General features: G+C 36.2%; 5 protein-coding genes and 1 long non-coding RNA gene across 6 annotated transcripts in view; all 6 read right to left on the bottom strand.

Annotated features, from left to right (window-relative positions):
* The window catches only part of rdo (reduced ocelli), an 81,018-nt gene extending 71,400 nt beyond the window's left edge, over positions 1 to 9,618 (bottom strand). Inside the window, exon 1 of the mRNA XM_068289042.1 lies at positions 8,941 to 9,618. The gene's annotated coding sequence lies outside the window, so the exon portion shown is untranslated. The remainder of the gene's footprint in view (positions 1 to 8,940) is intronic.
* A 186-nt stretch (positions 9,619 to 9,804) lies between these two features.
* LOC137577567 (uncharacterized) lies at positions 9,805 to 10,170 on the bottom strand. The gene is made up of 2 exons (XR_011032426.1): positions 10,084 to 10,170; positions 9,805 to 10,017 (listed from the first exon to the last, which is right to left on the bottom strand). It is a non-coding gene; the product is annotated as an uncharacterized lncRNA (long non-coding RNA).
* Positions 10,171 to 10,796: 626 nt separating this feature from the next.
* Positions 10,797 to 11,484, bottom strand: LOC137577298 (male-specific sperm protein Mst84Db-like). Its single transcript, XM_068290731.1, has 2 exons — positions 11,019 to 11,484; positions 10,797 to 10,952 (listed from the first exon to the last, which is right to left on the bottom strand). The coding sequence occupies exon 1, from the start codon at positions 11,258 to 11,260 to the stop codon at positions 11,075 to 11,077; it is 186 nt and encodes a 61-aa protein (XP_068146832.1). The 5' UTR covers positions 11,261 to 11,484; the 3' UTR covers positions 10,797 to 10,952; positions 11,019 to 11,074.
* Positions 11,485 to 11,980: 496 nt separating this feature from the next.
* LOC137577287 (uncharacterized) lies at positions 11,981 to 12,446 on the bottom strand. Its single transcript, XM_068290719.1, has one exon. The coding sequence runs from the start codon at positions 12,394 to 12,396 to the stop codon at positions 12,025 to 12,027; it is 372 nt and encodes a 123-aa protein (XP_068146820.1). The 5' UTR covers positions 12,397 to 12,446; the 3' UTR covers positions 11,981 to 12,024.
* LOC137577307 (uncharacterized) lies at positions 12,439 to 14,129 on the bottom strand. The gene is made up of 2 exons (XM_068290742.1): positions 12,805 to 14,129; positions 12,439 to 12,747 (listed from the first exon to the last, which is right to left on the bottom strand). Exon 2 carries the CDS (start codon positions 12,730 to 12,732, stop codon positions 12,595 to 12,597), a length of 138 nt encoding a protein of 45 aa, XP_068146843.1. The 5' UTR covers positions 12,733 to 12,747; positions 12,805 to 14,129; the 3' UTR covers positions 12,439 to 12,594.
* LOC137577385 (uncharacterized) lies at positions 13,560 to 14,039 on the bottom strand. Its single transcript, XM_068290841.1, has one exon. It carries the CDS (start codon positions 14,037 to 14,039, stop codon positions 13,560 to 13,562), a length of 480 nt encoding a protein of 159 aa, XP_068146942.1.
* Positions 14,130 to 27,537: the final 13,408 nt, after the last annotated feature.

The following is a 27,537-nucleotide window of genomic DNA, read 5'->3' as shown; positions in this document are numbered from 1 at the left end:
TGAACTAATTTGGAACCCGGAATACAGCTGAAAATTAATCAAATGAACAAAGTTCTTAATATGTTCACAAAGTTACTCTGAGCTGTGGGCGAAACTAACAGAAAGGGAACTTATACATACATTAACTATAATAATGAGTTGACATGACATTAAGGTTTACTTTTTCACTACAATTCTATCAATGCGAAAAGCCTTTACTATTGAAACTTTAAACTTGATTAGTTAGACCAAAATAGATATTCGAGAACATTAATCAATGCTTCAGCATTAGCTTTCACATCCTCGGGACTTCTTGGAATTGGGTGTCTATATGATTAACTTACAATTTGTATGAAGGTTTATACATACATATGTATAAAAGTAATTCAGATAATACTGACATCATTCAGATTATTGTCTAATTTAGCATATTGTGCAATGATCAGTATGTTTATCCAAATCCATAAACCAATCATAAATCCATTTCGGTTGACATTATTTATACATATATTATTTTTGTTGTTTTTTTTTTTTTTTGTTAAATGAATGAATAAATTTTCCGTTGTGGCAGTAGAAAAAAAATGTTTTTCCCTTGTTGCCAGTCCAAATTTTCCTTTTTGGCATATATCTATGGCTAATAAGCGACATTCAATGAAATTTGGTTTTCATATTTTTCACCCCTCTCAAATGATGGACCCACAGAAGCCAATTTAACCATTGGATTTCCACCAATTTTGTTTGTTTGTGTGACCCAAATAGTTGAACATTTTCGGACTTCTCACACACATGGTATGTGTGTGTGGTTGTATGTGTATATGGACAACCAAATTCGGCGCTCAATTTCCGCAAGCAAACAAACAAACACAAATCGAGATACTCACAAAGGCAACAAAAACCTAGAATTTTGTGCATTTTGCACATTTGTGGCAAATTTTGCAACTATTCGTTTGGTGTTATTTTTTTTTTTTTTTTTTTTAGTTGATGGTGGGCGTTTTTCAAATGGACAGGCCTCGGGCTCCAGCTGCAACATCACCAGCATCAGAAGCAGAAGATGATTAAAATTACTAATTAAAAAGTTCAAACAAGCAGCTAACTAGTTAGAGATACAGTTCAGAGCCGGAAAACCCGGAGGTCATCCATCATAAATAGCTGTCAATAATGAGGGGAAGAATTTCATTTTTCTTGGCATGCCTTAAATGGATTACCTTTTCAGCACTGAACAAGATGAATTCAATATTTATTCAAGGCAAAATAAAAATAGAAATTTAAAGGAAATGCAAACAAAATTATTGTTATGCAGTTATGCAGATTCCAAGTGAATCGAGGTCACCAAAGTGTGCAGGTCCAGGCGTTCAGCGTTAACTAACTGAAAATGTATGTGATATTTATCGAGAAAACTTTCTCCCTGGCACACAAGAAAAAATAAAAACGTCCATGTCCAAGTAAACAAAGTTTTGTGGGCTATCGATATTCAAAGACAACATTCCCCGAAGATGAGGCAAGGAACTGGCTGACCTCGAGTCAACTACGATATGTGTGGTCTTCCAACTGCCACTGAACACATAGATGGAGATAAAATAAGGATAATGAAAGAGAACGGCAAAAGAGAAAGGAAGTGGGAGTGAGACACTTTGGTTTGTTACTCCTCGACCAGTGCCAAAAATATTTTTGCATTAATTAAATTTGGCTTGGTGTTTGGCAAGCGGAGTTAGTTTTTTGGCTAAAAAACTTGCCCAAATTGGTTTGTATATGTGCGCGTGTTTGTGGTCAGGTCAAGGCGGCGGTGGCCAGAAAACATTTCTAACAGATTGATATTGAAATACTTTTGGCTACAAACAGATTACTGAAATGGAGTTTGTATTTTTTTGTGGTAGGAATGCTTTGGTACATATTTGACAATTTATAAAAGAAATAAAATTTACAGTTACTTTTAGAACTTTCTTAGTTTTTTTTTTAAAGATAATTCTAAAAAGTATTCAAACCTAAATTCTCTTAAAAACATTTACAATTTCATTCTTTTTTCAATATTTGGCTTTTATTATATTTAGTTTAACTTAAAATAATTTCATTTCCGGCAAAACTCTCTTTTACAAGCACACACAAAAAATAAATACTAACAATTTGTTTGGGCGGTAGCACACAGTGAAAAGTGGGCGGGGCCGAGTAAAATGAAAATGCGGTAAAAGAACGTAAAGTCGGTGGCCGCAAACAAAACGTAAAACGGCAACTCGGTTGAAAAACTCAACCAAAACACAATACATTTCATACAATGGGAATATATATACATACATACATACATATAGAAATCGTGTATATATACGTATGTATGTTTGTGGGTGTGTCGTCTGAGCTTTTGAATTGTTGGCAAGCCGTCAAGTGGATACAATTTTCGGTCAAAGTGTAGTGAAAATATTGTGGTAAATACTTAAAAATTTAATGAAAATTTACCGAAAAGTAATCAAAAAAGTTAAAGAAGAAGTGTTTTGGCCAATATTTTTGTTAATTAATAAAAGACTTGGCTACACTTTGTGGCCAAGTGAAGAAAGAAGAGACAGAGAGAGAGTATTTCTTTTTCCCATGCTATCAATTTTATCCAAAGGATTTCGCTACATTTTCACAAATGACAAATGGGATCATTTGCCTTTGCCTCTCCACTTGATATGGTTATCCTAAAAGTCGTCGTCGCGCCGCCATAAAAATAAACTGTTCCATCTTAGTGCCAGCATGGGAAACAAAGCCAAGAACAACAAAAACCAAAACCAAAAAAAAAAAAGACAAAAAATAAAAGTCGAAAAAACAACAACAAAAAAAAAGGAAAAAAATTGCGAAAGCTGGTTTATGCCACACACGTTGGCACAATCAGAGCCAGAGCGATACACAGAATCAGGCTATAGCCAACATTTGCCAATGTTTATTTATTTTTGTCGCTCTCAATAAAAAAAAGAAACATCACATCTAACTTCATCTTCATGGAATTATCTATACCCTAACTATTTGGTAAAGGCTTACAGCATTACATTTTTATTATGTTAACTTGTCACTAACTTCAACAGTTTACAACTTGAAATATTGAAAAATATATTCAGTATTTATTCAAAATTTGCATGGCTTGGAACCAAATGAATCTTTTCGTGTCAAGGTTAACTGACAATCCGATGGTTAAATGAAAGGACTCTCTCATTTGAGTACGGTATCAAACAAAAGGCGGGATTGTCAACATGGATCAATGTTAAGAACTTTTCACTCAACAGCATCGTCAGCTCATATCTTTTAGGCCCCTCCCACCACCACCCGTTCTCTCTGGCTTTTTTTTTTGTGTGGTTATATAACCAAGACATAAACATAAAATGCCAATGTATTGTGGCTTAAAGTATCATATTTCAGTACCATATTCATAATATTCATGGTTTGTTTTTGTGTGAAGAAAGTATGCAAAAGAAATCAAGCAGAAGAAAATTGTGTTTCCAGTTCATTTATTTCAAATGTAAAATTGTCACCAAAGTTGTTACAGCTGTTTAAGCCTCAAGGATACGAGGATAACAATTAAGGAATAAACTCAAATTGAATGAAGGCTTTGAAGAGCAGAAAAATACATGTAATTAAGAATCAATAAATGTATCCCACACACACACACACACACACACACACACACACACACACACACATACATATTTACATACATTTAAGTGTATATTTGCATATTTATTTAATTGCAAAAGTATATTGCTGGGGCACATTTTGCGCTTTATATTTCAAAGGGACAATTTTCTTTCATTTCGTTTGTGCATGTATTAACAATTCGCTTTCCATTGAAAAGGAAAACATTTTTAATTTGTCCAGCCGCATAAAAGGTTTCGGGGTATTCATTATTTCTACATTTTTCATTCACAAGTAAATCCAAAAAGGCAAAGTTATAAAAATAAACAGTCGATGCTAATCAAATGTAAGCTCGTTTAATGTTTAAATAAACGCATCAAATAGAACCAACATGAAATTGAGATGAAATCGGTCGAGTTGAGAGATAACGAAGAACATAATGCCATCGGATGATGATTTTGGGCTAAGCGCGTTCCGTGCTTTATTTATCTGCTTTTCCGTATTTTTTTCCCGCCTCTTTGATTAAAAGCCGCATAAATATTTATGTGCAAAAGCAGCAAAAGCAAAAAAACGTATATGGGAAGTAAACATGCGTAAGTAATATTATAAAGATACAGATATATATACCGGATTAAGCCTATTTATTTTGTTTGTGTTTTGTATATAATGCATTTATGACAGCCAAAAGAGGCATTTAATTGGCAAGTAAAGAAAAAAGCACATTTACCATATAAACAAACAAATGCAAAAACAAAAGAAACGAATTTTTGATGCCCAATGCTAAAAAAGGAAGACTAATGAAATTTTAGTTCAGTAATCCAGTTTTAGCTTTCTTAAATAATATTTTGGGCAATATTCTCTAGAGTCTAAAAAAATATATTAGTATTCATTAACTCTATTCCAAAATCTTGCTTTCGAAAGAAACGCATTTGAAAATTTAAGATGATTTTTAAAATTTGTTCAATAAAGTAATCTAATTTTTCAAAAGTAATTTGGTCTAAATCGAATATATGTTGGTAACTAACTCAATAACTAAAGCTAATACAACAAATTTTAGATGGTTTAATAGACTTTTACCCACTGTTCCTGTACAGGCCAAGAACTACATTATAAACCACTTATACCTCATAAGGGGGAGAAAACCAAAAGTGAGAATATTCTTGTTTGAAATAAAGCACATGCAATGGTCACTTCAGCTGACGATGAATGCCACTTGAAAACAAGCAAAAAACATCCAGAAACAAAAACAAAAATAAAACAAAAACATAAATTTTATTATTGAGCTAAAGGCGTCCAAAAACCGCAAGAGAAGCCACTTTCCGACATCGCCCTCATGTCCCTTTTGCAACAAAAAAAAACACACAAAAAACAACAACGAAAACAAAAACTCAGTCCCAGCCCATGCCGCAACGGATTTTGTTTGTTTCTCAAATACAGAAGCCTCGGCGCGCTTTTTTATTCCTTTTGAAGTGGAGCATCTCGAATATTTTTGTGTATTTGTTTAAGTAAAATAAACTCAAAGTCAAGTTTATGATCAAGATGATTATGACGACGACGACGGAGAGGATGATTGAGATGATGATGAGGATGATGCCATTGCGCCACTGTAACTCATAATTCTTTTTAAAGACTTTAACGCGTTTTCATTTTCATATTTTGGTTTAAGCATTTTCAGTTTTATTTTTTTATTATTGTCAACAAAGTTCTACTTGGTGAAACTTTGGCTTGTCCTTAACTCTGAGAGTGAACATTTTCAACAACTTTGTCTTTTGGATTTTCGTTATTTCTTCATTTTATTTAGATTGTTGCCAAAGTAAATGCAGCTCATCAAAAAATTAGAAAAAGAAAGAAAGAAATTTCTATTTGTGTTTGGTTTAAACAATTTTTTTGTGGTCTATTAATTGAAATAAAAAAAAAACTTCAACTTAACTTACGCCAATCTAAAAAAAATAAAGTATTAAAGAGAAACGAATTCATTAAGCAATTGAATAAGAGCAAACAAAAGAATAATTGCATTTAAATTTTCATTTAGTCAAAGCTTTCAAATTTAATTTAAAAAGAATAAAAATCAAAATAAAATGAAACGCAATTGCATAAAGAACTGACAAATTAAATTTATACATACATAAATAGATAGAAATTGTATCTAGATAAGTTAAATAAAACCAATTTGGTATTTGGGGTCTGAGTTGTGTCACAGGCTTGGTGCAATTTTTCAAAATGTCAAATCAAAACATATACAGAAAACCAATTACTTTGCCATGATTAATTACAATTGAGGCCCCCCAGAAGAGGAAAAAGTGTGGAACAGCATGTTGAAAGCCGCAAAATGATTTTGATTACGATTCCAACTCCTCGAAATCCTTTTTCGCACCCACACCTCTAAGATGGAAATATGATTTATGATGTGTAGAAGAAGAGCGAACAAACGAACCCTTTCCTGACAACTCATTCCCTCACACTTAATGCCCGACGACATGAGAATCACCTTAAAATTCATAAGTTTGTCAGGGGAAATTTACACAAAATACACACAACCTTAAGGTTGTTTTCTGGTGAGCAGGATGAGTCGGATGAGTGGCAGGGGATGTGGCAAGACTGTTGGCTGGGCGGGAAAGCCGCAAGTAAAACACTGGAGTAAGATGAGACAAGCAGCAGCGGCAATAGTAGTAGCAGCTGCATGGTCATTAACTATATGAGCATCAAGCATATAATCCAATGTTACTACTTTACCCATACTGCCATCCACCTCCACCCATACATGACGGCGTCCTCTGTGGCCCCGCAACACATGGCGTATGTAGAATACTTTTGAAACTTTTTCTACGCTTCATTTTTTGAACATTTAACACAGACACAACAAACAAACACACATCCACCAGTCAGAGCGAGCAGGATGGAGTGCAAGGTGTACGACACCTTTTCCCACTTTGCATTTGCTTTTTTCAGTTTTCTTTTTCCATCTTGTTTACCAACATTTTTTCTATTTAGTTGTCATCAACGCTGCGGATTATGCTTATGAAAATGAGAGTTTATGTTTCAAAATTATGCTAAAGAGTAAACCAAATGATGTGGCAAAACGATAGAGCTATTTAAAATAAAAACAGTAGATGAGGATCATGGTATGGCCAAACAAAGCATGACTTGCTTAATCCTTGATGATTAAGCAATAAAGATGTGTGTTTATAGTGCAAAGAGTGAAGTTCACAATCTTAGAAAAAAGATCTTTTAATATCAATAGCTTATCCAACCCAGCATTCGGCGGACTCTTTGGAGAGAAATCTTATCGAAGAGTCTATTTGAGTTGCTTTGATGATCAACAAATTATTTTATCTGATGATAGAGGGACGGAAAAATTATTTTAGACCATCTTAAGAAAAAATCAAGGCTTACTTTTGATTCACGCTTATCGAAGTTTTTCTTTACCAAAATTTAGGCAGCTCATGAATTTGAGGACACGATCTTAATCGTAACACTTTATAAGAATAAATGTTAAATATCAGATTAAGTTTACCAATAACTTTCTGATTTAGTTGTTAAGTTACTTTATGCTTTGATACACCTTTCTCTAATCAATTGTAAGTTAATCATGGATCCAGCTTTTTTTAAAAGCCTTTTGACCTTCAATTCTCTCCTCCACTTAAGAATAAACTTTGAAACTTGAATTGCCTCTTTGATAATACAAGATTCGCTTACACATCAAAAATATGTACTATCTGTCCTTATAAATTACATATTTTTATAATAATCAAGCACTGTAACTCTATATTATAATTACAAATTAACTTTGGCGGCTCATAAGTGAGCCAAATATGGTGAGGGAAAGGTCCGCTCTTAACCCTTTCAGTTTTTTTTTTGTCAGGTTTGTATAATGAAGTAGCCAAAAGCAAAATAAAAACTGGTTCGCTGACTAGCAACAAAAAAATGAAAAAAAGGAAACTGTTCTTTCACCAAATTAACCCTAGTTGCTTGAGCATGACGAATGAGTTTTGAGTTTTATTTTTTATGGTTCTTCCTTTTTTTTTTTTTTTGGGGGCTTTATCTTTTTAACTTTTTTTGCTGGCTGATTTTATTAAAATGAAATGAAAATTGTTTCCAGCCACAGGTGCAGACGAAAGTTTTGCCAAAAAACTTCTTGCTCGTTTAGAAATTTATTATCCCCGACCAAGCATTAAAATATTATATCCACGCCCGCCCATCCGAAACCAATAAAATTTTGCTTAATGTCTCCAAATTTATGTACTTAATATTTTGTGGGCCAATCGAGAGAGCCGCAAGGGGGCTACACTGTTGCGAAGTGGCTTTAATTTATGGACTTTTCACAGCACAAAGGCAAAATTTATAATAGGAAAATTAGAATTGAGTAGAGTAAAATTAAAGGCCGGAAATGTGGTTGGCCACTGCAGTGGGAGACTACACTGAAATTGAAATCGAGATCTTGGAATGAGGTTTTCCTCCCATTGACAAGTCAATGAAGTGGGGGGATAAGCAAGCAGATGAAACCTGAGTAAGTAGTAAAACAAATTATGCAAATTTGCATATAAAATAAAGCAATCAAACGGTATCTCATAAAGAGTGCAAACCAGAAAAGCGACAAGAAATTCGAGAGTCTCAGTCGATGTCAATGGAAAATTATCCACTGCAGGTGTACAAATCAGTTAAATCACATGAGCTTGATCTTGAACAGAAGCCGCGAGATATTATGCGATAAAAGCTTCTTCACCTTGGGCAGAGTTTGTAAGGGGTAATTGATATTTGGCAGAAAGAGTTTTTTTTTAGTATCATTCACCACAGACTTTACATACACATACTTGATTAATTCCTGGATACCTAAAGTATGTCTATTTTTTACTACAACAGATCGATTTCACTTTGCCAAATCAAGATCATCATTGTAACAAAATGTGTAAAATATATTAAGAAACAGAAAAGAAAATATATTTGAATATTTAAATATTTTCTAATTTCCTTAATAATTCAGACAACAAAAATAGTTTTAAGTTGCAGAAACTAATAATTTTTAAGTGTCTCAATTATAAGCAGTAACATTTCTTAAAATTTTTGTCATGTATCATCAACGTTCGCTAATAACAAATAAATAGAAAGCTTAAGTTCAAGTTCCAAGTTTTTAAAGATATGTAGGTTTTAAAAAAAACTTAGATTTTTTGAAACAGATATACGATTTTGGTTGATAACTAAACTTTCAAGTCGAAAAAAAATTCAGTTTTTTTGTAAGGTTTCGATTGCATTTTTAAGTTGTCGAAAAAAGTCACAATAATTAATTTATATACTTAGTAGCTGCTCTTATTAAATTTAATATATTTTGTTTGGTGTAATCTAATAAGTTGTCATCTGTAAACTTACCTTATGCACAACGGCATGTAAATCGAAAAATTAACGGTAGAGCAAAAAAAAAAATATGTCAATTTACATCATCTCGCGCCTGCTGTGGCAGCTATAAATCATGGCGTACACAACCAAAAACACACGCACACACACACACCGCACACACACTTAAATACACAGTGAGACGCACACACTTACTCACTCACAATCTAGTCCTAGTTGGAGAGGAGTGTGAATATTCAAATCAGTTGCTGGCGTTGTCAATAAATGAAATTTGTTGTAGGGTTCACTGGCACACACACCAAAATCAACACACACACCGACACGCACACCCACAGTTTAGCATAGAAGATGTGCAGATGGTTTGGTAGCAGACTTTTTGGCCCTAAATTTTTCGGGCAGGGGCCTTGACGCGTGTATTTAGTAAATGAACCGTAATTTCTGTTGATTTTGTTCGCATTGATAGATTTAACGTCTCTCTCCCTTTCTGTCTACGGTCTTGAAATCAAATTAGATTCGAGTCAAATACGAAAACTTTTGCCCATTCAGATGAATGGCAACTGATGTTTTCGTTTTTTCTTTCATTCATCCACATTCGGTTTTTGAATCACGTTCGAAAATCTATTAGTTCTATTGGCCAAAGCTTGACTTGGCTCAGAGCCCGCGCTAGACTAACAAAACGGATTGCAAACGAACCTTGCGGTCCGACAGAGAAACGAATACTGAAGTTGGCCGAATGAAAGCGGCTGCTGATAAATACGAAGTTTATGTTTTGCCATACCACAGAGGGTTAAATGTTGTGTACGAGCTTCCAACATGTTGCAAGTGTGTTCCCAACTTGCATCGAGGCGATGTTTTTAGAAGCTATTGCCGATCAGTATATGGAGGAAGGCATAACTATTTTATTTAAGAGATTTAAGGCTCTAAATTTGTCAAAATTCTTTAGCAGCATCGGCGATAAGAACCGCAGGGTCCGCAGCAAGGTCCACAGGAAGATCCATCGCAAGGCCCGCAGCAAGGTCCGCAACTGAAACTACAGCAGGGAGGACAAGGACCCACATAGCCGGGATTGAATATATAACACATCGCGATCAGCTTAAAGAAGAGAAAATGAAATTCTTTTCACAAAAATTTAAATTAAAAAATAAAATAATAATCTACCTTAAAAAACAGACAAATTCGGAGCCTTGAAAATTTAAGATAAACTAAATTTCTATATGAGTCTAGACCGAACTATGTGACACAAATATATTCACATTTTTTATTGACACTTAAATCGCAGAAATAAAATGAACAAAAACTAAAAGGGGTGAGACACAGGCAATGAAAAAACCCGACCTACCGCAATAAATTCCGCGAGAGTCTAAGCAAGGCCTAAACAGAAGGCATGGCAAGGACATCATCTACTTGCCGCCGGTCGAAATAAATCGCATTTGGCCAAAAAAACACACACAAACAGGTAAACATAAAGGCAGAACCTTTGACCTGACACAATGCTCTACATTCGATGTTTTACTCTCTTCTCATTGTTTGTCCAAGTTCGATTGGAGTCTGCGCTCTCGTTGGAAGTTGGAACAGCTGTTTTGTACGGCAAGTCCTAACCTATGGCAACATTGAATATATGTTTGTGTACGAGGCATGTGTGGGGCATGGTATCGTTTCCATTGCTACATCTAGTCCTTGCAGCTTCACTACCAAATGATTATGACTCGAGGCTAGTTTTCAATGTTGTTTACATAGCTGCACATACTTGGTTATCCCTTCCTATACCATCCCCCTACTACCTATTTCTGGCTAATAAGCTGCAAGTCTGAAGCCAATTTCATTTCTGCAACTCCTTTGAATGTTTGTTTAAATAAAAATAAAATGCTATATGCTGTTGATTGTATCTCATTTTATTATTTTAAAGGAATTGTTTGGTATACTTTTATTTTGCCCAGGATTCTGTAACTTAAGCGGCGATTGCGATTGTATGTCCAATGAACAGTTCCAGATCCACCCATCAGTTTGCTTGATGCTCTTTGGTTAATCTTAAGATAGAGAACATTTTGAATATAATTTAGACCCCATTAAGAAATTTCTTGTATGAATCTTACCATAAGTTTCACCTCTATGGCTGCAATCTCCCCTTACGGCTTTCAGGCGTAGCTCATTACCAGCCGCATGGACCAGAAGTGCAGCAGCCGCCGCCACCGCAAGGCCCACATGGACCGCAAGGACCACATGAACCCCCACACGGACCGCAAGGACTACAAGGACCGCAGGGACTGCAACCAACGGGATAACAACAGCCAGGCGGGCAGGGACCAATGTAGAAAGGATCGAACTTGCAGAACATGTTTTATCGTTTGCTGGTAAATTTATAGGCCAAAAGTTGATTTTTACTATTTTTTTGTTGTGATTTTTTCGGTTTATTTATTATTTTATTTATTTTTTGGTTCCTGGGCAAAACTGAATTTTGTTGATGTTAACCAAATGGATAGGTGGAATGGAATGAGCTTCTAACTGACAAACCACAAGGCACCTAGTATTTTCATCGTCGAAATTAGATTCAGGGGTTACTTGGATGATGAAAAACTAAACCTGAATTTCAATCGATTTTCTGTCACTTTTCTGTACCATCTTGTGCCTTCTCATTGATATCCCCTTTGGAGCCTCGGGGTTCATTTTTCTTTAGCGATGATCTCCGACTGCCATTATTCGTCCTATTGTTGGTGGTACTCCTGCCACTGTTACTCTCACTTTCGGAACTTGCGAAATACTGGATTAGTATATACAAACGACGGAACATGCTGCGCACAAAATGGAAAGCAGTTGTCGCACGTTCGCCATCCAGAAGTGGCAGCATACCGTCACCAGGCGAAAATGTATCCATAACATTTGTGCCACGATCAACAAATGTGACCAGAGGCCCAGAGGAATTCACAACCACCTGGGAGGCTGAGTGCGCGACCACAATCAGGAAGGCCAAAACACCCAATATTCCAATCGAGTCATGCACTAAGTCCATATTTGCAAGTAGCGAGAAAATTTGTACAGAAAATTTGTTGCTCTCAAATTTTGAAGGGAAATGCCATGCTACGTATATTGTGACATACGAGTTTAGTTGTTATTGGCCAAAGATCCCAATACACTGACCGTCGATCGGGCCAGATGGGCAATACTACTCACGGCACTAACCATATTCACATCGACCACTGGCTCCGGTGAACGATGTATTTCAATATGTGACTCGTAGAATATGACAATCAAACTGCGGACAGGTGGCACCAAGAGTTGCACATTTATTACGGGCTCCGGTTCACGATGATCTATTATGAAGGAGTCGTGCAATATGCATATCATATCTCTAACAAAGGGCACAACTCGATCCAAGATATAAATGGTAAAGGGAGCAACCATTTCTTGGGTATTGCGCATCACCAGAGATGGAACTCGCCTGATGTCCACACCATTTATGAGAAAGGGTGGCATATTACGCAGATAAAAATGGCAAGAGAAAGGCTAAAAACGAACTAAACAAAATAAACAATATATTTCGACTGATTTTTTTGATGTAGTTATTCTTTTGACTTTTTATTTCCGGTTGACCATAGAAAACTTGGAACACATTTCATGTATTTTTCGCTCAATCGGTTATTTGGTCGGCTGTTGTATACAAAATGTCTCGCACTAGCAACGGGGTCCACAATTCCAACCGCATGGCGTGTATCCCGAATAACACCCAAAGGGACAACAGCTGCAGGCACATTCCGGATATGGTCCAATATAGAAGGGGTTGAAGCCGCACGGATTAGAAGATTGACACATTTTGTCTACCACAAGCTATAAAAATAATTCAAATAACTTGTGAATTGCGAATTAAGATGGGCTGAAACTTACTTTACAAATCCCGAAAAAGCGAAAAATTCGTGACTTGTGAGTGTTGCTTTCATACAGATAAAATGTGTCGTGACAAATGAAATGAAAATTCCTTCATCATAGCATTTGAAGTAAATCTCCGTAGTATTCTGATTAAATAACAAATTTGATTTGATTTCTTATTGTTAACAGAATTGCTTGCAGTCGGACAAGGCGGCGCTTAAAATCCGAGACCATTGCGAGAACCGAATGGAATTTGTGGAACTGAACAGAAGGTTTCTGATAGCCATTACCTTTACTGGAAGATGCACTTCCACCTCCTCCTCGCCCTCCTCCGTTTTCAAAAGCGTGATCGGATCCATTGCCATGGCCATTGGCACGAAACGATCCATTACCATTGGCAGTTGGGGAGTAACAAGGTATAGCATCGAAACCAGAAGATTTCATATTCCGTGTCGATTGCATGGGAATCTCCGGCGCCGCCGAGCAGGGATACTGGACATTATTGATTGACATGATGTCTAGTCCAGGTGTGCATTGAAGGATTTCCACTTTATCATATCCATTGCCCCGATTGATCTACTGGGTACGTCCATTTTGAAGAACTATTGTGTACTTAAAAAATCAAAAGGCCGGGCAAGAATATTGTTAACTGAAAATTTTGATGTTTCTGTGTCTAGAGTCAACTGAATTTTTCTGAGAGATCTGCCTCCACTATGGTTTCGAATGGGAGTTATTGAACTTTCGTAGGCGCTTTCAATTGACATTTGTATGATTTAAGGGCATTCTCCATGATTGCCATTTCCCTGTGGATTTGGTGGTGGATTAGACGGCGGACACGATGGCATACATGGAGAAAATGCTGAAGGGGTCTTTCCATTATTATTACTACTGCCATTAGCATTACTAGTTGGACAGGGTGGGCAAGGTCCTAGGCCATTGCGGGAGCCGAATGGCACTTCTGGGCAAGGGGGTTTAGCATTGCCATTACCGTTCATGTGACCGTTTCCGTTACTGTTACCATTAGCTTGACCATTAGTGTGACCATTTCCATTGCCATTTGCAGGGCCAGAACCAGCACCGCTTTGTCCACCATTCGTAGTGTTTGGTGTTTGTGGCGGATCCACAATAATTACCTCAATACCGCAAGCTGCACCAATCCGCTTAAGTTTTTCGCAGGCGTCTTGATAATCATTTGCTACTTGATTGCCGTTTCCATTTGCATTTCCTGCTGCAGATCCATTTTGACCACTCATTTTCAAAAGATAATTGGCAGCGCCTACAACTAAAATTTAGATCTTCTATGTTTAAAAGTCAAAAGTTAACTAAACATCTGGGAATTTTCTGAATTTTACAAAAGAATATATGAACACTAGATGAGTCAATTATCTTTAGCTCTTTGAGACTTATGTACATGTTGGAAAACACATGAAAAGGCTAGATTATTAATAAAGTGTTGGTAAACGTTGAATTGATGGGTCTGTCAGATTGCGTGTTGAAAATGAACATTTCTCTTAAAATTTAATTCCTTATGTGGTTCATACGTTTAGTTGGGTCTTTAACCTTTGGCCATGTCTCAAGATTTGAAAGAAAGGTGCAACAACAAATTCCATCATAAATCATGCTGAAGGTTAATTTGTATTCCCTTAACCTCCCTAAAAACCATTATTTAATAATAATTTAAATAAGTTTAACTTAAATTGTTTGTTATTTATTTTACTCTGTGTCTACTATAAGCAATTTAAGGTTTTGATGGACAAGGTGGTGGGCAAGGTCCCAAACCATTTCTCGAACCAAATGGTACAGGTGGACATGTTGGAGGCTCGTCATTTCCTTTCGAATTGTTCGACCCAGGTGGAATTTGGGTAACTTGGTTTTGTCCGGGCATTGGAGATCCTGGAAATGGGCATTCATTTATCGGTAAAATGTTGAACACGGCCGCGACTGGAGGCTCAGAACTTTCTGGTAACCAACTACCTTGAGCGCACTCGCTTATTCCAGAATCATCCGAATTATCTGCCATTTGTAAAGACAATAGGAAGTTTTTTAGAAAGGTTTGAGACCTGCAAAATTTTGATAATTTATGTAGAAATTTCAAGAGTCAACTGAAAATTTGTCCCAGCAATTTTGTTAATGAAGACAAAGACAGAAAAAAATGAAAACTAGATTTCAAAATTTTGATGGTTGTTTTGTTGATCTAATTATTTTTCAAAATACTGCTAAATTTTGTATACAGCTGCTAGTTTTTTGCCAAAAACTAGTCCTTAAAGTGAAGCCACTTCGTCCATATACGGTTGAAAGTCATTCGTTATTGCTCCCCTTGGTTAAAAACAATTTCGACCGGGACAGCAGCCATTTGGTCTACATGGTGGACATGGTCCCAAACCATTACGGGATTTATATGGAACAAGTGGACACCAGGGTGGTCTCTCACAGGACGGCTGCTGGCAGCAATTAGGGGCAGCATTACAACCAAATATCGAGCACCAATTGCCGCAATCCATGTTGAAATAACTTTTAAAGGTGGGAGAAGTTCAAATTTCAACAGCTTCACTTTCTGAAAAGAAAAAAGATTGTTAGCCTAAAATTTTGTTTGATAAGTTCAATCCAATGGTTTGTATTGAACTGAATATTCGAAAGGCTTGTCCTGCCATCTTTCATTTAAATGAGTACTAGATTGTTTAAGATTTTATGGTAAACGTCAAAATGCCAATACATTAAACAGAAATAATACTCCATTCAATAAGAACTCCAACGTTGCCTTAGACATTGTTTTCATTTCAACTTTTTCAGACATTTTGAATATGCAAAATAAAAAAAAAAACAAAGTTTGTATACCCTTGCAAGTTTTTTGTTACTCTTTCCTTAGCTATGGTCTTCAAAGTGGGAAAATCGATAATAGTATAGAAAATAACGAAGTTATTGAGAAAAGTCACTGTTCGTGACTTTGGGGTTTGTATGGGAGCTGTATGATATAGTGGTCCGATCCGGCTGAATCCGAGATATACAACGCCTGCAGTATATACAAGCCTAGGTGCAAAATATTAGCTCTGTAGCTGTTACGGTCTAGGAGTTTGCGTTGATCCAGACGGACGGACGGACGGACATGGCTAGTTGAACTCGTCTCGTCGTGCTGATCAAGAATATATATACTTTGTATGGTCGGAAATGCTTCCTTCTATGCGTTGCACATTTTTGACAAAAATTAATATACCCTTTTTTGCAAGTGTATAAAATGGCACCAAACGTCCAAAATGCAAAACCACATTATCCAAAAATAAGAAAAACTAAAAAAACTAAATTTAGCCTTAATGCTTAATAAACACCCCCTTAGAGCTAATGAAAGACCTTAGACAATTGCATTATGAATAAGTTAGAAAATAAAATTTGAATAGCCAAATGGATCTTTTTATTGGTGTTCGAAAATTCAACTAATCCATTCGTTTTGTAAGACTCGTCTTATCCAAATCGATCAGCAACTGCAGCATTGTATAATCTAACAGCTAGGCCTCTGGGCTCCTGGTTGGGCAGACTCGGCAGCGGGCGCTTGTGGTGGACAGGATGATGATTGACCGAGTGGAGCAGGTGGTGGACAGACCGGAGCTGGCGGTAGTTCTGCAGGCCTCGATGAACATCCTCCTCCGCATGGACCTGGACACGGACCGCATTCCGGAATTGGACAATTACCCTCCTCAGTGCAGTCTGTATCGCAGCATGGTGGATTGGGTCCAATATAACACGGATTGAACATGACAGGCATGGTGAAAAAGTCGTAAAGGATCAAGGATTTAGATAAAACGAAAATACAAAATAAAATTTTGAATTTTAAACAAAATTTAGACGAGACACGTACAGCTCGGATGTTTAGTGAGTTGTGACTGACTGAGACTGCTTTTTGGACTGTAGTCACGTAGAAGTTCAGACATTTAATTGCAAAGCCAACTAGATTTAAAATTTAACGAACAAATTTAAGTCCATTGATTTAAGTACGCATTATGTTGATTGGTTCATAGCCGGCTTATAATTATCAGAATAACAGACATATTGACCCAATCTCGAATCTGCCACCAGTCCCCAATCGACGGTTCTATAGTCCGCAGTCATTTACCCTGCTGTCCCCATACAATGCTCATAATTATTTCATAATCTAGCAACACTTTCCCATTTATGGGTGACAAAAGCCGTTGCAGAAAGCCCCCGCAGGGAGAATGGCTGTCTGGCCATTCTCTGGCTATGTGTTTACGCCAAAAATGGCTGGTGGGCTATCAAATTAAAGTTGAAAATTAATGAATAATTAAGCATTGCATTGGGGACATTCCACTATGCGTTATTGCTACTATTGTGAGTGAGGTCGATTGTCGGGGGCGGAAATGCAACATTTGCATAACTAACACAATGAACTATATACTTACGACTTTCAGTTGAGAGTGGTGAGGGGTTTGGGCACCGGGACTGGGTCTTCCCCATTTCCCCAACTATGAATGAAAATGCAAATTGAAAACTAACGGCAATTCCTTTGTCAATTAATCAATCAATCAACAATGTTGCCGATGATGACGATCCAGAAATCGTTTTGCGGAAACCACTTGTCCGCCTTCACTTCCAGATGCACCATCATTCGACCACCTCCACGGATTTTCCATTGATGTCACGCATGTTAATGTGGCCCCCATTCATTGAGGAGCATGATTTTTGATTAGCCACAAAGTTCAAAATGCTTTGAGACTTTCATATCGGATGGATGGACGCATAGCTTCAAATCTCCGATGCCAAGGCATTGACAGTGTCATTAACATCAAACGGTAACATACGACATGACCAGATACTTCAACGCCAACATCTAAAACAACAACAAAAAGTTAGAAAGGAAAGTATGCCACAGTGGGATAATTTCCAATCATTTCTAATCATCAAGCTTAGAATACGCTTATAATAGAATTACGTAAAAATTGGTAAATTTTTCAAATTTGGGAAATCATATTAAGATATATTTAAAGATCAACTATTAGTGTAGGATTCAAGAGATTTGCATGAATTTATAATGAATGTCAAAAGAGTTATAAACCAAAAATCAATGATACTTTGGTTTCGTGATCAAAATAATTGAGATTGAATATTGTTAACAATGAAAAAAGACCAAAAATAAGTACATATTATAAGGAAAATTGTTGTAATTAAACAATTAAGTTAACTAGGGTTAAATACAACTTTATGAGATGGACAAAGTCATTACGATTTGCCAGGGATACCTATGGAAATGAAGTGGAATGGAATTATTTACAATTATGGGCTTCAAATGGTTCGAATAGTTATGTAACTACTGAAGAAAAGTACTGATACATTTTAAGTAAACTTTTAAAAGTACCCATTAAGATAGTAATATAGTAACATTTTACTTGATTTATCGTTTACAAAGTGCAACTAAATATTCAATATTCAATGAAGTTTTAACAATTCAGTGACACTGTGCCAGAGGCGCTTCAATGTCGCTGCAGAAGCGTCAAAGTCGTGTGCACTGTTTGTGTAATTTATATTCAAAGCGCAACGCCATGTAGCGTGTGCGTATGAGCGAAGAGTGCAAGAGGAAAAGTGGGGAGGGAAAGAAGGGCAATCGGTATTGGAAGTTTGAGGGTGTAACTGGAGGCGTAGTTGGATCTATGCTCTCTGCTTGGTCCCCATGGCACTTTCCCAATGGTTTGCTTGTGCACCCGCGCGAACTGCTTTTAAGTGGCGGTGGTCAGCATGCGCCTCGTTGGGTTACATTGGTTCAGCAACGAGTATAGCCACTGATGGTGGTAAAATAGAAAGAGAGAGAAGGCTTTGGGGGAAAAGACGCACTTTTACCCCGTCTGGTTCTGCATGTATGTGTGTGTGTGTGTGTGTGGCTGGCTCGCTAGCTGTTGGAGCACTTGTGTAGAGCTGCTCTTTGGGCGGTATTGAATGACGACACAAAGAATAATTTACTAAGCATTTTTTCAAGACTCGTTTCTGCATAGATTTCAATATTTTAAGCTTTTCTCCCTTTCCCTCTGTTTTCTTTCATCCATTCTCCCGCTTAAATACCAGCCAATTGACTTTCGTCTATAGAACTTCCGTTTATTGCTCCATAAGCACGTCTTCTGTTGGTGGCCAATTGTCTTCTGTTTGAAATATGTTGTATGAAGCAATGACAAAGTGACCGGAAGATGATACTGCAATAAAAAAAGTAACCAGGGAACCAAAACAAATTTAAAATATGAAGAAGATTTTATACACTTATGTACATACATACATACATTATTCATATTGAAACTAAATATTTGGTCAATTAGAGAGAGTAGTTGACCTTACTTTCATTCTTTCTTCCTCTGTTCTGTTCTACAGAGAATGAAACACATCTACCCTTCTAGTAGAGTATTTCTACAAAAAAGCCCACTACATCATCACCAAAGCGACTAAACATGACCAAACACACATACATATAGACGCGACACATAGCCATTTCAATGGAAATATTGAAGATGGATAGAGATAGATAGTAAAGGCAGCATAGACCATAGTTTCCTATGCTTCTAACAATATTTATGGACTTGGCTAGCTGGCGGTGTCCATCAATTTCCGTCACATGTTCTTGGCATACAAAATCAACTATTGATCAAACGAAACTATAAATTTAGGCCCAAGATTACCAATTTAATGATTTTCTTCTTTAATAGTTTCCTAAGTGTTTACGATTTGTTATTGTTTATTTTCTTCACAGAAACTTTGAAACTCTAGCGTTTGCAAGTCATCAATTGACATTTTGAGAAAGCCAGTCGATTAGCATGAGAAGTAAAAGATGTTTACACCACTTGAAACCAATTTCAATCGATCTGGTTGCATAAGCTGAAAAATTAAACAAAACATTTTCTTTTCTCGAATCAAGTTGCTCATATGCAATGATCTTTTAATTACCCAAGAACATGAAACTTTTTTTGCTTGTTGGTTCAATTCATGATTATGATTCCGATAAAAGATTCTCAATTAGTGGGAATAAATCTTATGGATGAATTGATACTTACAGATAAAAGTATTAAAAATCACCTAAAGCATAATTAGAGTTGTCATGGGATGAGAATTTATGGACAAAAATACGCTAAATGGCAAGGCGGCATCATAAAGTTTAGCTCTATAATAAATCGAACTGGAAACGCCTAAAGAGATGGGAATCTGTGAATTCCGCTTATGCAAAGCAACAAAGCCACAAAAGAAGAAGTCAGCGATGAAGAAACTTCCAGCTGCTACCGTTGAAAGACTGCTGAATCAATTGGTTGCAGTCGTTCTTGTTGCTGTTTTTAGTTACTTGGCAATCACCGCTACTGGGCATAGTAAGAAAGTTAACACAACACTCTCTCACACACACATACACACACCCAAGATAACACAGAGAGAAGCCAAACCAAACCGGCTTCGGTTTCAGTTGACGGCAGTTCAAAAACTTGCCACCAGGATGGGATGGACTCCTGCCAGACAAGTGCAGCGGATGTATGAATGAAGACCGTGAGAAGGTGAGGTAAGATAAAGGGGCTTCAAGAAATGGCAAGTCGTCGTCGTCCTTCTCTAAGCGTTTTGCACATCTTGACTTTCGGGGAACAAGCCCATTCAAGTTGAAATTGAAATTGCCGCAATTGCGTGTCGACCACAATCTTAACCAGCGCAAAAGTTCTTAGCCAACTGCGGTGCGGTGCGAGGGAATTGGGGAACTTGGCTGGCAAAGACAGCAAAGTCTTTGGGGTGTTGGCTTTAGCCTCTGTCGGGGTGATGCTCTTGCTCCTGTTCTTGTCTTGTTTCCTTTTGTTTTTAATGAATAAGTTGGAACACCTGCTCATAGATGGCAGTCCGTTGTGGTCGTTGAGCGATCTCTCGCCTTTCCTTTGCTGTCTATCTGTTGTTCTGTCTTTCTTGCTGCTTGTTCTGCTGCTCAAGTGTGACGCAGCCTTTTACGAGTATGTGTTCTATCTCAACTTGGCACTACCCCATTGTTCTGCATACTCTAAGATAAAGAAAAGTATGTGCACATTGTCATATGAGTAACTTCCCAAATTTTTTTAACCCTTATCTGCTGAAAGTGAAACCCACAACTCTTTTAAAGTAAAAGAACTGAGAAATGGATAAATGTTATTAAAATATTTTCCGAATTATGGACTACCATATGGTTATCTTCTAACTAAATATTCAACCAAATTAGAGAAAATTTTCCTAATCAATAAATTATGTAAACACTTAATCCATCTTTAAGAAACTTTAGAGAATATGGAAGCAATTATATGGTGCATAAGAAATTGTCTGAATACTTTCTCTTCCTAAACTTTTCAAATTGAAAAGTCGTCTGATGATCATTTAATTCAATAAGAAATAACATTACTTTGATGGTTACTTTTAAACAATTTTTTTTTTAAATTACTACAATCAAAAAGTAAATTCCATATACTCAAATGAAACAGTTTGAGTCTTTGAAAATCAACTCGAAAGAGCAACTCGAAAGTCAATCAAATTTGTCTGAATATCTTTCACTTGTCATTTGGTTTGCCTATTTGATATGTCTCCACCGCAAATGTCTCCCCTTCGGTCTGCATTTGATGCTTTAATTATGAAGTTGTTTGCTGCTTGGCAAAAGTAAACACATTTAACTAGATGCTCCAGCTTAAAGCCTTAAGTCAATAAATACTTATAACCTGTTTGAATATCATTACGCATAAATCTATGCTTATACCCGGTATACACAGTGAGTGAGGCCTACGCGTAGCTTATAATCTTCATTCATTAAAACGGGGAACCCAACACAATTTCTCTTCGCATGTGTCCCTGACATTGAAACCGGCTCGTTGGCAACTTTGCTCCAAGTGCCACATCAAGTTGCAAAATTAAAACCAATTTTCAACTAGGGGTCCCTGCCGTATCGCTGCCTCATCAAGATGAAGTGGAGTGTGGCCCTTCCATCCATACACTCGAGACAGAGAGAGAAACGCAAAAGTGGGAGGCCGAGGCTGAGTGGTTGGGGGCAAGTGGGGACTCCAATTGACTGAAATAATGCGTATGGTGCTTCGTATGGGAGACCGAAAGAACATAACAAGATAATTGCAATAAAGAAATACGCAATTTCATTTGCCAAGGGAGGGAGGGAGATGGATAAAATAAAAAACATCAAAAGGTTAAGGAAGTCAGAAAAGTTGAATAACTTATGCTTAAGGTCACTTAATGATAGTAGTAGAGATATTGAATCCACTGATTATTACGAAAAGTCTTTCTAGTTCTATTGAAAAAATTAAGCCTATATGTCAGTTAAAAAGAACTAAGTATTGTCGGAACATTTTACATTTTGGTCTTACTCAGACCTGGAAGAGTATAAATATTTCTGATCAGCACTATGCAATATATTTATATAGCCTAGTCACCCCAACCGATTGTCTATCTGTCTATTTGTTCACCTCTACGTCTATCCGCTTAAGTCAACCCAAAAGTATTTTGTAGTTATTATATGGTACATTCGTAACAATTCCGGCCACTATAACATACAGTTATTAAAGGAAAAAAAGGTATACACCCAACCTCTTTCTGGTGCACCTCTTTTTAAATTAAACGATAACAAGCGCAATATAACATACATTATATCCCAAGGCCTAGGATAAGCTCTTTTCGATTCGCAGATAATTATAAACAGACTAAACCGATATGAACAAGTTTAATATGATATAGTTAAGCGTCTTTTAATCGGTGCAGACTTGATAAACGAAAAAAGGTGAAAAATTTTGAAAAACTTCTTTTATTTTTCATTCAAATGTAAGTTTAATTTTCTCTCATTTTATATTCCTATAGAAGGTGTCAAGAATAAATAAATCTTGAGAGTAACAATGCCGAGTGTCGGCAAATCAAAGCAGTTTTACTTAAGACAATTACAGTCGGTGCAGCATAACTACAACAACAACCACTCAAGATATTCGTATCTCTTTTTCTTTTGCTTGTTTTTTTTTTTTTTTTTGTCATCTTCTTTTTCCATATAGTATTTTCCATGTATTTTTCTTTTTTTGCTGCTGCAGCAGACATTTTTAATAAGTTGCCTGGCAGCCACTGCACGTCTCCTGCTCCTTCTGTTCGCAACACAAACAAACATTGCAGCTGCCAAGTTGAAAATGAAATGAAATGAAATTCGTGGCACGAATAGATTTCTCAAACATGTAAGGAGGCAACGAGGAAAAAGAAGAGGAGAATCGAAAAAGAGGAAACAGACTTCAGACTGGCACGTCGAAAGTATGACAGAAATTCGAAAATGAAGCAATTTACTTGAGATATCGGATACAACAATCTGGAGAGAGAGAAAAAACTGACCAGTTTGCTTTTCTTTACTTGCCACATAAAGTGGATAATTGGCCCAACATTCTGAACTCGCATATATGCAATTTTAATTAACACAAAAGAGATCATGAGAGTTAAGCAAAGGGAATTTGGTTTTTCCTATACATTTTCACCATATTTATAAACTATTAAAGTTGAGTGTCTCTCGAAAAAAGGGGCAAACTTGTCGTAAGTATAAGATACCAATAAAGAAAATGTTAGAAAACTGTTTTCTTGGGACCCAGCCACTTTCCATGTGACACAAAAGAGACCTGGAGACCTCGAGACCTGCTGCCTCTTTCATTTTAATGCTAAAGCACTCCCTTCAGCTCTATCTCTCTTTTTGGGGCCTGCCTCTTCCGTTTATCTGGGCCGAAAAGAATGGCCTAAATAATGTTTAAGCGACGCGCTAATACCACGTGCAAAATGGCTTTTGGCTATAGCCATTTTCCATTTTGTTCATCGTGCAGTGAGGAGGCGGCAGCAGCAATGGCAATGGCACGGCAACAGCAACTTATGCCAATGCAATTTTCATTTACATAAATTTTGATAGTTGTCGCTAAAATTCAACAACACCAACAAACTTTCCAAACTTTCCACCTCTGTGTGTGTGTGTGAGTGTGTTTGTTGTCTTTTATGTCAATTTGCAAGGAAATTACCTTTTTTGTTAATAGTTGCGGACACGCGTGGAGCAAACATTAAGACTAAAAACACAAAACGCTACAAGTATGGCAACAACTAAAACAAAAACTAACAATAAATGCTTATTTAACTAATTTTCCAACATGCATGCAAATATTTATTCATGCAGCAGCTGCATAATCATCATGGCGAGGGTATGACTAAGAAAATGCTTCACAACAAAAGAAGTTTGCATTTGAAATTTAGCATGTTTAACATAAGATAAAGATAAAGATCAGAATAAAATTAACCTTGAAAGCTGATCTTTCATTAAATAGGTGCCTTAAAATAAAACTTCTTATCATGCTATAAACTAATCTTGAAGATATTCTTTCCCACGATCCTAAAGAGATTGTATAATTGACGAAAACAGCCGCCCATTTTCTTCGGTCAAAATAATGCAAATATAGTAGAATCGAAAGCTGACCTTATGACGACATTGAGCTTAACTTTATCGTAACATTTAGTTTAAGCTATTTTTGAATCTGTTAGAAATTCGAATAGTTAAGCGTAGTGTGTTCGTGTATACAAATAGAAGATAGAAAAAATATCTCTTGGTTTCCTTTATAGAACTCTATTGACAACCCTCGTTTTTATCTCTCCAAATGCTGTGTCCCAAAGTAAATAGAAAAGTCTACCCAAAAGAGTCACATTAAAGCATTCGTGTTTAGTCTTTAGCTACTTTTCGTATAAGAGGACGGTCTGTTCTTCCATGTTAGTATAATCTGTAGTAGGGTTCCACACAAAAACCGCTTGTTGTGTGTGCGTGTGTGTGTGTGTGTGTGTTTTGTGCTTTACAAATTAATGCCACAAACAGGCAACGACACACTTACACCCAACTTTATGCAGCTATCTTCAACCTTTTCTTCTTTTTGGGCAAAGGAACTTTAATGTTTTGCTTTTATGCTGCGATTCTCCCTCAAGTTGAATAATGCCTATTATTAGCTTGGAAAATTATGTCATATTAAGGATATTCATTTAACACTTAAATGGAACGATGCAAGTTTAAAATATTTGAATTGAAAGTGCTATGTATACACATGTGTGTGTGCACTTTGACCTGACCTCTTATTATTGGTGTGAATTTTCGCACTTTGCATAAATAGCAAACAAGCAAAGAAAAGTGTGAAACAAAAGGGGAAAGAAAAAAGAGTGGAAAATCAGAAAAGGAAACACAAAAATTCATACAATGTCTGGGTGTGTCAGTTTGAGCTTCAATTAATTTAAAACTTGTGCGGAAAAATGTGAGCAAATCATGGCGACTTATCAATAACCTATAAACAAAATAAAGCTTATATTAAATAAATTATTGCTATACCTTGGTAAATTAGAAGTTTCTAACTATGGAGTCTGTGAAAATATTTTTGGGATTGGTAACTTAGCATCTTTTTGTAGCTGTTCTTTAATATATTCTGTTAAATTGAATTTTCCGATTTTTCTTCAATGAAAATTCTTTTTTTTTTTCTTTACGATTTGAGTACGTTGCGTATACGCCACAGTATCTTTCCTTTTGTACATAACAGAAGCTTATTAAATGCCTTCACTTGACACATTTAATTAACAGACACGAACAACTTATAAATGCCGCATTGTTGCACACCCAACACACATTTTAATTCTTTCTGTCGCTCTTCTCACGGACATCCGAATGAATGTTGCAAACAAGGTAAAATTGTTTTCTGATTGAAGAAATGGCAAACTGAAGAGAAATTCAGATTATTGCGCGGCTCAGTCATTTCATGCAAAGAACATGGAGGTTGTGCAAATATTTTTGGGATTGGTATCTTAGCAGTTCTTAGTTAGTTCTTTAATATATTCTATTAAATTTAATTTTCCGATTTTTCTTTAATGAAAATTTTTTTTTTTTTTTTTTTACGATTTGAGTACGCTGCGTATACGCCACAGTCTCTTTCCTTTTGTACATAACAGAAAAAAAGAAAAAAAACAATGATAAACCTATAAACATGACTGGAAAAAACAACTTCAAGAAGATTTTGTTGAATTAAGGAGCAAACCTTAACGCTTTTCATCCAAAAAGGATTCCTATTTTGGCTAAACCATACTAAATATTTTTAGAGTATATACATAAGTGTATAGCTTACAGACATTTTATTGAAAAGTTATTGAATTCATGGATGGATGTCATATGTATAAATTTAGAATTTCTAATTTGGTTGATATATAATATAGGAAATTACTTCTATTTAACTGCACTCAGTACGCAGTTAAAGTCCCTTTTAAAATTGTCTACTTGTGAGGCGTTTAGCTGAAAAGCCACTGTTAAGAATAAGATGCGATTACGGCGTAAGCCTAGTGAATCGTCTTATTATTAGTTGAACAAGTTATTCTGATGCAAAGATAATTTGCATTTGCTTAGCCAAAATAAAAAAATCAATAGATCAGCTGACTGATAGATTTCAGTTATAATACAAAAAAAAAAATCTAAATTTACACATCTTGATTATCTTTTAACATGAAAGTTTCTAAGTAATCCAAACTGCTTACTAATATTTGATTGCAAACTTTCTTATTTAGATTGACATGGTGACACTCAAAAAATGGCAAAAATAAATAAAACCACTAAGGAGGTGAAATTGTTTGCAGTTTTTGTGCTTGTAACTGTCTTGCGGCATCTATTAGTAATTTTAGCCTTCGGTATGCATTGTTTAAAACCAATTAAAATGCCCACAGACTCGACGAGTTTATTTATGGCCCAAAAAGTGAGCATCCAGCTGAGATTGTTAGTGGGTCAAGGCTTTAGCTAGACCGTTGGCAGAGTCAAAGCAGACTGACTAGAATAAAAAAAATTATTTGTTGCCAAAAAGGCAAAAATGAACAACATCATACGAATGAAAAAAACACACACACATGCACAATATTTATTAAAAATTGTTAGCCTTATGCTTCAACAAATTTTTCGGTCATTGTTTTGTTTATTTATGATGATGCCATGGCTTTCCATACTCATACCTCAATGTGGACTCATTCACAATTTGCATTTCCTTTTTTTGTGGCGTCCAAGCAAATATGGTGAGAAAAAAAACTTAATTAGAGACTCCGTTTGCTGATGTATGCATGCGGTCACAGTCACAATTTTACTTTATATACTTAATCATTTTAATTAAAAAAATGTTGTCTTTTGTGCAATTAGAAACCGCAACTGCAATTGCAATTGGGCAAGTGGTCAACCAAATCGGGCACAAAATCACTTCATGACCAGCTCATTGGATATGCAAAGGTTGACTCTTGCCACGCCTCAATCAAGGAAAACTAATTAAAAACCGCACACACACACAAACACATATACACAGAGACCCAAGCGTAGTTAGATAAAGAGGGAGAAGCACGCTCGAATCTGATTATACAAAGTGGCCCTCAAATGTAGGCAACAGATTTGTCGATAATTGGAGGATTATCAAACAACACTGAAAATTAAATGTAATATAAATATGTGCACAATTTTTATTCCCCTTTATTTCCACCATCTTTCACTTTTGCCTTGCACTTGAATTATTTCCGTTGGCAAATGAGAGGAAATTTTCCTTTTCCTTAACTTCTTTTACTGCCGCACATATGCATAATTTTATACGGTCTTCTTGGTCTACGTGACGCTCATTTTGTTTGCCTTAAATGCAGTTTTCCTTTTTTCAGCGTTCCCCTCTTTGTTTGGTTTTCTCTTTCAGTTTTCAGCGTTTTTTTTTTTGTCTACTTTCAGCTGTTATA

The sequence above is a fragment of the Drosophila tropicalis genome, unplaced genomic scaffold (genome assembly GCF_018151085.1).
Source record: "Drosophila tropicalis isolate 14030-0801.00 unplaced genomic scaffold, ASM1815108v1 contig_1187, whole genome shotgun sequence".
Lineage (NCBI taxonomy): Eukaryota > Metazoa > Arthropoda > Insecta > Diptera > Drosophilidae > Drosophila > Drosophila tropicalis.
This window is presented reverse-complemented; position numbering and strand designations above follow the sequence as displayed.

Coding starts and splice junctions, on each gene's coding strand:
- LOC137577287 (XM_068290719.1), bottom strand. CDS start 12,396: ATGCCACCCTTTCTCATAAATGGTGTGGACATCAGGCGAGTTCCATCT.
- LOC137577298 (XM_068290731.1), bottom strand. CDS start 11,260: ATGTTCTGCAAGTTCGATCCTTTCTACATTGGTCCCTGCCCGCCTGGC.
- LOC137577307 (XM_068290742.1), bottom strand. CDS start 12,732: ATGTGTCAATCTTCTAATCCGTGCGGCTTCAACCCCTTCTATATTGGA.
- LOC137577385 (XM_068290841.1), bottom strand. CDS start 14,039: ATGAGTGGTCAAAATGGATCTGCAGCAGGAAATGCAAATGGAAACGGC.